At 49.3% G+C, this 9,047-nt stretch overlaps 1 protein-coding gene across 1 annotated transcript in view; it reads right to left on the reverse strand.

Annotated features, from left to right (window-relative positions):
* The window catches only part of DNAH2 (dynein axonemal heavy chain 2), a gene marked incomplete at its 5' end in the record, with an annotated part of 134,042 nt that extends 125,261 nt beyond the window's left edge, over positions 1–8,781 (reverse strand). Inside the window, 3 exons of the mRNA XM_081969514.1 lie at positions 3,654–3,764; positions 4,818–5,046; positions 8,659–8,781. Coding sequence (XP_081825640.1) covers positions 3,654–3,764; positions 4,818–5,046; positions 8,659–8,781 — 463 coding nt within the window. The remainder of the gene's footprint in view (positions 1–3,653; positions 3,765–4,817; positions 5,047–8,658) is intronic.
* Between the last annotated feature and the right edge of the window lie 266 nt (positions 8,782–9,047).

The raw sequence follows: 9,047 nt of genomic DNA on the forward strand, positions 1-9,047 counted from the left end.
ATCCCTTTTGTGGTCGTAAGTCGAGGACGGCTGTTCTCTCCACTGTGGAAGAGACTGCAAAGAAAGATATGGCTTGACTTACGACCACAATAGAGACCCAAATGTAGGTGGCTAAGTGAGACCTTTGTGAAGTGAATTTTGCTCCCCTTTTATGGCATTTCTTGCCACTGTTATTAACTGAATCACGACAGTCCTAAGTTCCTGACTCACCAGTTTTCACCGCCGTTATAGCTTTGAATGGTCACTTAAATGAACGGTTGTAAGTGGAGGACTATCGGAATTCCTGAGCTTTTTCCCTTGCTTTTCTTAACCCCCTACGTCCAGTTCATTTAGTGACCAGTTGAAGTTGCAACGGCATTGAAAAAAGTGACTTATGACCGTTTCTCACACTTACGACCATTGCAGCATCCTCATGGCCTCATCTTCTTCCTCCCTCCCTCCCTCGCTCCGTCCTTTCTTCTCTCATATTTTGTCTCTTTTTTCAACCTTCCTTTTACTTCCTTCCTCCCTCCATTCTCCTCCCTCCTCCCTTCCCCTCCTTCCCTCATCTTCCTCTTTCCTTCCTTCTTCCTTCCTTCCCTCCCTCTCTTTCCCTCCCTCCCTCATCTTCTTCTCCCTCCCTCCCTCCCTCCGTCCTTTCTTCTCTCATATTTTGTCTCTTTTTTCAACCTTCCTTTTACTTCCTTCCTCCCTCCATTCTCCTCCCTCCTCCCTTCCCCTCCTTCCCTCATCTTCCTCTTTCCTTCCTTCTTCCTTCCTTCCCTCCCTCTCTTTCCCTCCCTCCCTCATCTTCTTCTCCCTCCCTCCCTCCCTCCGTCCTTTCTTCTCTCATATTTTGTCTCTTTTTTCAACCTTCCTTTTACTTCCTTCCTCCCTCCATTCTCCTCCCTCCTCCCTTCCCCTCCTTCCCTCATCTTCCTCTTTCCTTCCTTCTTCCTTCCTTCCCTCCCTCTCTTTCCCTCCCTCCCTCATCTTCTTCTCCCTCCCTCCCTCCGTCCTTTCTTCTCTCATATTTTGTCTCTTTTTTCAACCTTCCTTTTACTTCCTTCCTCCCTCCATTCTCCTCCCTCCTCCCTTCCCCTCCTTCCCTCATCTTCCTCTTTCCTTCCTTCTTCCTTCCTTCCCTCCCTCTCTTCCCCTCCCTCCCTCATCTTCTTCTCCCTCCCTCCCTCCGTCCTTTCTTCTCTCATACTTTGTCTCTTTTTTCAACCTTCCTTTTACTTCCTTTCTCCCTCCCTCCTTCCATTCTTTCCTTCCTTCCTCCCTTCCCCTCCCTCTGTCTTTTCTTCTCTCATATTTTTTCTTTTTTCAACTTTCCTTTTACTTCCTTTCTCCCTCCTGCCCTTCCTTCCTTCCTCCATTTTCCTCCCTCCCTCCCTTCCCCTCCCTCCCTCATCTTTTTCCTTTCGCCCTCCCTCCCTCTGTCCTTTCTTCTCTCATACTTTGCCTCCTTTTTCAATCTTCCTTTTACTTCCTTTCTCCCTCCTACCCTTGCTTGCTTGCTTGCTTCCTTCCTTCCTTCCTTCCTTCCTTCCTTCCTTCCTCCATTCTCCCCCCTCCCTCATCTTCCTCCTTCCTTTCTTCTCTCCCTCTCTTCTCCTCCCTCCCTCATCTTCTTCCTTCCTCCCTCCCTCCCTCCATCCTTTCTTCTCTCATACTTTGTCTCTTTTTTCAACCTTCCTTTTACTTCCTTTCTCCCTCCTGCCCTTCCTTCCTTCCTCCATTTTCCTCCCTCCCTCCCTCCCTCATCTTTTTCCTTTCGCCCTCCCTCCCTCACTCCGTCCTTTCTTCTCTCATACTTTGCCTCCTTTTTCAATCTTCCTTTTACTTCCTTTCTCCCTCCTACCCTTGCTTGCTTGCTTGCTTCCTTCCTTCCTTCCTTCCTTCCTTCCTTCCTTCCTCCATTCTCCCCCCTCCCTCATCTTCCTCCTTCCTTTCTTCTCTCCCTCTCTTCTCCTCCCTCCCTCATCTTCTTCCTTCCTCCCTCCCTCCCTCCATCCTTTCTTCTCTCATACTTTGTCTCTTTTTTCAACCTTCCTTTTACTTCCTTTCTCCCTCCTGCCCTTCCTTCCTTCCTCCATTTTCCTCCCTCCCTCCCTCCCTCATCTTTTTCCTTTCGCCCTCCCTCCCTCACTCCGTCCTTTCTTCTCTCATACTTTGCCTCCTTTTTCAATCTTCCTTTTACTTCCTTTCTCCCTCCTACCCTTGCTTGCTTGCTTGCTTGCTTGCTTGCTTGCTTCCTTCCTTCCTTCCTCCATTCTCCCCCCTCCCTCATCTTCCTCCTTCCTTTCTTCTCTCCCTCTCTTCTCCTCCCTCCCTCATCTTCTTCCTTCCTCCCTCCCTCCCTCCATCCTTTCTTCTCTCATACTTTGTCTCTTTTTTCAACCTTCCTTTTACTTCCTTTCTCCCTCCTGCCCTTCCTTCCTTCCTTCCTCCATTCTCCTCCCTCCCTCATCTTCCCCTTCCTCCCTCCCTCCCTCCATCCTTTCTTCTCTCATACTTTGCCTCCTTTTTCAATCTTCCTTTTACTTCCTTTCTCCCTCCTGTCCTTGCTTCCTTCCTCCATTCTCCTCCCTCCCTCATCTTCCCCTTCCTTCCTTCCCTCCCTCTCTTCCCCTCCCACCCTCATCTTCTTCCTTCCTTCCTCCCTCCCTCGCTCCGTCCTTTCTTCTCTCATACTTTGCCTCCTTTTTCAATCTTCCTTTTACTTCCTTTCTCCCTCCTGTCCTTGCTTCCTTCCTCCATTCTCCTCCCTCCCTCATCTTCCTCCCTCCTTCCTTCTTCCCTCCCTCTCCCTCCACCCCTCCCTCCCTCATCTTCTTCCTTCCTTCCTTCCTCCCTCGGTCCTTTCTTCTCTCATGCTTTGCCTCCTTTTTCAACCTTCCTTTTACTTCCTTTCTCCTCCCTCCCTCATCTTCCTCCTTCCTTCCTTCTTCCTTCCTTCCCTCCCTCCCTCCCTCCCTCATCTTCTTCCTCCCTCCCTCCCTCCCTCTGTCCTTTCTTCTCTCATGCTTTGCCTCCTTTTTCAATCTTCCTTTTACTTCCTTTCTCCCTCCTGCCCTTCCTTCCTTCCTCCATTCTCCTCCTTCCTTCCCTCCCTTCCTTCCCCTCCCTCCCTCATCTTCTTCCCCCCCTCCCTCCCTCCCTCTGTCCTTTCTTCTCTTATACTTTGCCTCCTTTTTCAATCTTCCTTTTACTTCCTTTCTCCCTCCTGCCCTTCCTTCCTTCCTCCATTCTCCTCCTTCCTTCCCTCCCTTCCTTCCCCTCCCTCCCTCATCTTCTCCCTCCCTCCCCCCCTCCTTATCCTCTTATTTGTATCCTGCCTTTCTTGTGCTTCTTTGGTGAATTCCGCGGCAGAGGAAGAAAAGCCCAGGGGAACAGAGCTGGGAAGGAGGACCTCGGCTTCTCATCCACCTATTTCCCTGACCTACAGCCGGACTCGTTACCCCGTCGTAATTCCGGGCGCATGCACAGCGCCTGAGCAGATTGGGAGTGATAGATGCAGCGCAGGTGCTAAGTTCATTCCCTCCCTAAGCGAGAGCGGCAAGAGACGATCGTGCCCGAAGTGGTCCTTGCCAGCGGTCCCTCTCCTCCTCTCCCGATCTGGTTAGCAAACCCCCCCCTCCCCCGATACCCCAAGACCCATCACTCACTCTCCAGACGGTGGACCACAGCCTTGTCCTTCAGGGCCATCTCGGGGGTGATGTTGAAGGATTCGATTGGGATGTAAAGGACGGTACAACCCTTTATCTTGTAGCGGGTATCTGCGGACGGAGAGGGTCGGGGATTAGGGGTTTCAGTGGCTTTCGGAGGGAGGGGGGATGTCGGGGACATCTCCTTAGGATCCCACCCACCCACCCCAATTCTCATTCCTCGGTCCTCAGTTGAGACACCTAAAATTCCAGGTAGTCCTCGACTTATGACGATTCACTTAGTGACCGTTTGAAATTACGACGGCACTGAAAAAGTGACTTCCAGACAGCGCAGGCACTCCTCAAATGACAGCAGTCCGTTTCGTGACCGTTCAAAGTTGCAACGGTAGCCGAAAAAAGGGACTTACGACCGCTGCAGTATCTCCATGATCATGGGATCAAAAGGTTCTTAGCAACTGACTCGTATTTATGACGGTGGCAGTGTCCTCTGGTCACCTGATCGCCTTTTGTAACCTTTTGGCAAGCAAAGTCAATGGGGAAGCCTTAACAATCGTGTTCCTAACTCAACAGCAGCGGTGATTTGCTTAACGACAGTGGCAGGCAAGGTCGTAAAACGGGGCAAAACTCATGCAATCTCCTTTTGCGACAAGCAATTGGGGCGGGTTAGTGGTGTGGTGGCCTAGAGGTGGAGCTCTCGCTTCACGATCAGGAGGCTGTGAATTTGATCCTAGGTAGAGACAGATATTTCTCTGTCTGGGCACAATGAGAATTTATCTGCTGAACTAAACTCCGCATCGGCAATGGGGAACGGCATCCGGCCAGTAAAAAACACTCTGCTACCTCCATTCAGTTGCCCAGACTTCACCCCATAAGGGATTATGGGATCATTAAAGATGATGATGATGATGAATGGGGGTGGGTTAGCCAGATTTGCTTAACGAGCACATGATTCGCTTAACGACTATGGCAAGAGAAGTCATACAATGGGGCAAGACTCACTGAACAAGCAACTCACTTAGCAACAGAAATTTGGGGATCAATGGTGGTCGTTAAGCCGAGGACGACCTGTACAGCACTCAAGAGACCTGGGGCAACCCCCAAAGCACCAGTCGACGGATCGGTGACCACCGGTGGATCCGACGGGAAGAACGGCAGCAAACCTACCTGTCAGGGAGGTCATGAAATGATAAATTTCAGAGAAGAATTCGTTTTTGATGCTCTCCGGCCAGGCGCCTTTGCGGAAGAGGCGGGGCAGGTAGGCAGCATTGAGCACTCGCATCAGGGAATCGATGTAGGGTCTGCGCACCGAGCCGAACTGCACCACTTCGTGGAAGTTCTCCTCCGTAATTTCGGCATTCTCCTGGCGGATGAAGTAGGCCAGTTGTTTTTGCTCCTGTCGGGGGGACGGGAACGGCAAAAAAATCAAGACAAGGATCAAGGGAATTGTCAGAATTGTCTGAAATGCCATAACGTCTCCTGTCTCAGCAAGGAGTTTAGACCAGACCAGTGGTCACCAACTGGTGATCCGTGAGAAAATGTTGGTGATCCGCGGAAAAATTATTTGCATTTTTTATATTGCACTAAATCCGGGGTCCTCAAACCTACGGCCCCTGGGACGGATATGTGCTACGGACGCTTGTGTTGCTGCAGAGTGTCTCCCCCTTCGGGGTCTTTTTGTGGGGGTCGGAGGGGGGCAGAAATCCCGACTTGGGGTCTGCTTCGGCTTCTTGGTGGGGGGCTTTGGGCGACGGCTGGAGGGAAGAGCCGGGGGGCCTCGTTCCAGTGGGACAGCATCCTGGCCTGGAACCGGCTGACCATCTTAGCCCACTGAGCCTCCAGGCGCCGGGACCTGGCCTTGCCCTCCCGCAGCTCTTCCTTCTGCTTGGAAAGCCCATGCTCCTAGTCCTCAGTGAAATGCTTCTGCTGAGTCTCCTTCTCGGCCAGATCCAATTTGAACTGAGCTCTTTTGCCAACTCTTTCTCCTGGGGGCTGCTTAGCTCCAGCAACGGCTTCCTGTTGGGGCCCTAAGGAGCCCGGGCGGGCAGGCGAGAAGCGGCTGGGAGGGGAGGGGCGGGTAGAGGCCGGCGAGGCGCCCCTCGGTGTAAGTGATATCGAGTTGGCCACACCCACCTAGTCCCCTAGCCATGCCCACCCAGCCGGTGAATAGGCAGATCGTATTAGTGGTCCGCGGGATTTAAAATCATGAATTTAGTGGTCCCCGAGGTCCGAAAGGTTAGGGACCCCTGGTCTAGATGACCTCCAAAGTCCCTTCAATTCAAACGATGTTCGGTTCTGTTCGTCCTTTACCGCGGCCTCCGCTTGACTCAACAGGAACTTAGACGGGCCCGCTGCACAGAATAAGGGAGAGACCGCAGCGGAAGGGATGACACGAGAGTAAGCAGGCCACAACCAGATCGAAAGGAATGCCTTTGTGTCGGGAGATTCTGGGAGTGGAAGTCCACCCAAGGTTTGACGGTGGAACTCCACTAGACCAGGGGTGTCGAACCTGCCCGCATCGTATAATAGGTTATAAAAATATACATTTTGAGTTGCTTTATTTCCCATCCGTTCCGCCTGTTGTAACACCACCTTCTTTTCCCTTTCTTTTCTCCCTCCCTCCCTTCTCTACTTTCTTCCTTCCTCCTCCTTCCCCTTCCTTCTTCCCTTACCTCTCCCCTACTCCTACTCTTCCCCTTCCTACCCGCTCTCCTTCTCTTTCTCTCCCTTCCACCCTCCTCTCCTTACCTCTTTCTTCTTTCCCCTGCCTTTCTTTCCTTCTCTCCTCCTCTCTCCCTTTCTTTTTCTGTTGTTACAGGTGTCTCTTTCGAGTCTCCGTTTATGTTTTCTTGGGATGGTATTTCCGCAGACCCAAATATAATTTAGCATTATTTCTTATTCCCTTACCTTCGTTAATCTACCCTAACTATGTTTTCCCCCCTTCATATCTCGCTCTTGAATATATACTTGTATATTTACAAGTATATATAGAAGATAGGCTTAAGATACAGAAGGATCTTGACAAACTTGAACATTGGGCACTATCTAATAAAATGAAATTCAGTGGTGAAAAGAGTAAGGTTCTACATTTAGGCAACGAAAACGGAATGCACAGGGACAGTATAGGTGGTACCTTGCTCAGTAGTAGTAACTGTGAGAGGGATCTTGGGAGTCCTAGTGGACAACCATTTAAATAGGAACCAGCCGTGGGCAGCAGCTGCCAAAAAAGCCAACACAGTTCTAGGCTGCATCAACAGAGGGATAGAATCAAGAGCACGTGAAGTGTTAATACCACTTTACAATCCCTTGGTAAGGCCACACTTGGAATAATTGCATTCAGTTTTGGTCACCACGATGTAGAAAAGATGTGGAGACTCTGGAAAGAGTGCAGAGAAGAGCAACAAAGAGGATTAGGGGCCTGGAGGATAAAACATAGGAAGAACAGTTGCAGGAACTGGGTATGTCTAGTTTAATGAAATGAAGGACTAGGGGAGACATGATAGCAGTGTTCCAATATCTCAGGGGCTGCCACAAAGAAGAGGGACTTTAACTATTCTCCAAGGCACCTGAGGGTAGAACAAGAAGCAATGGGTGGAAACTAATCAAGGAGAAAAGCAACTTAGAACTGAGGAGGAATTTCCTGACAGTGAGAACAATTAATAAGTGGAACAACTTGCCTTCAACTTGCGTTTCAAGGTCTTGATTACGATCTTTAAAGCGCTCCATGGCTCAGGACCTAGATACCTGCGGGATCGTATTCTGCCCCATACATCCCTGCGACCAATTCGCTCACACAGAGAGGGACTTCTCCAGGTGCCGTCCACCAGACAGTGCCGGGGGGCGGCACCTAGGAGCAGAGCCTTCTCTGTGGCGGGCCCAGCCCTGTGGAATGACCTCCCCCCGGATATTAGGATTACCTCTGACCTCCGCGCCTTCCGTGTAAAGCTCAAGACCCACCTATTCCAAGTAGCTGGCCTGGCTCAACCATAGTTTGATGATATCGTTCCTGACGGGTTTTTTAATTTTGTGATTTTATTTAGGGGATTTTAAACTGTGATTTTAATTGTTTCCATCCATCTGTCTACCTCCTCCATGTATATGTCTATTTTGTGTATGTATTGTCCATATTTGTATTTTATATGTTTTTTATTGTACGCCGCCCGGAGTCCTTCGGGAGAGGGTGCGGCTAACAAATAAAAATTTATTTTATTATTATTATTATTATTATTATTATTATTATTATTATTATTATTATTCAGAAGTTGTGAATGCCCCAACACTGGAAGTCTTGAAGAAGATGTTGGATAGCTATTTGTCTGAAACAGTGTAGGGTTTCCTGCCTAGGCAGGGGGTTGGACTAGAAGACCTCCAAGGTCCCTTCCAACTCTGCTATTGTATTGTATTGTATTGTATTTAATATTTTCTTTTCTGTTTTCCCCTTCTTCCCCCCGTTTTCCATTTAACAGTGCGTCGTCTGGGTTCTATATCTTCTCCTTACTTTCTTTTCTAGCTTTCTTTCTCTAGCCAATCATAAAACCTTCCCCATGTCTCGAAGTATATTGACTCCTCTTTATCCTTTATTTTCATTGTCAACCTATTCATCTCTGCACAATCTAATATCTTTTTTTACTATCCCTTCATCTGTTGGTAACTTATTTCCTTTCCAATTTTGGGCAAATACAATTCTCGCTGCTGTAGTTACGTGTATAATCCAATAAGTATCCTCCTCCTTAGGTTTATCTGGGATAATACCTAGTAAGAATATCTCTGGTCTAAATTCTATCCGTCATTTCTTGTCCTCCTTCCGGTGCTTTGGAAAATACATTCATTTAGTTATTGAAATAAAATTTGTGGGTCACTGGAGGTTTTTAAGAAGGGACCAGACAGCTAATTTGTCTGAAACAGTGTAGAATCTCCTGCTTGAGCAGAGGGTTGGACTAGAAGACTTCCAAGGTCCCTTCCAGCACTGTTCTGATTGATTGATTGATTGATTGATTGATTGATTCACCTGGTGAGGCATGACCGGTTCCACTTTCAAGCCGGCGAAATCGTCGACGTAAAATACAATCATGGTTTGGGTGACGTCCTTCAGGAACTGGTCCATGGCGGCCAGATGTTCGTTTGTCCACATCTCTTCAGTGACGTCAGACAAGGACAGTCGTTTTAGGAGGCAGGGTTTCTGCACGACAGGAGGGAGGGTGGGGGGGGGAAACAACAATTTGGGCAAAGTAACACAAGCCACAGGGTGGCTCAGGGGCTAAGACGCTGAGCTTGTTGATCAGAAAGGCCGGCCGTTCGGCGGTTCGAATCCCAAGCGCCGCACAACGGAGTGAGCTCCCGTGACTTGTGCCAACCTAGCAGTTCGAAAGCACGTGAAAAATGCAAGTGGAAAAATAG

The sequence above is a fragment of the Natrix helvetica genome (assembly GCF_964273705.1).
Source record: "Natrix helvetica genome assembly, chromosome: W".
Taxonomy (NCBI): Eukaryota; Metazoa; Chordata; class Lepidosauria; order Squamata; family Natricidae; genus Natrix; species Natrix helvetica.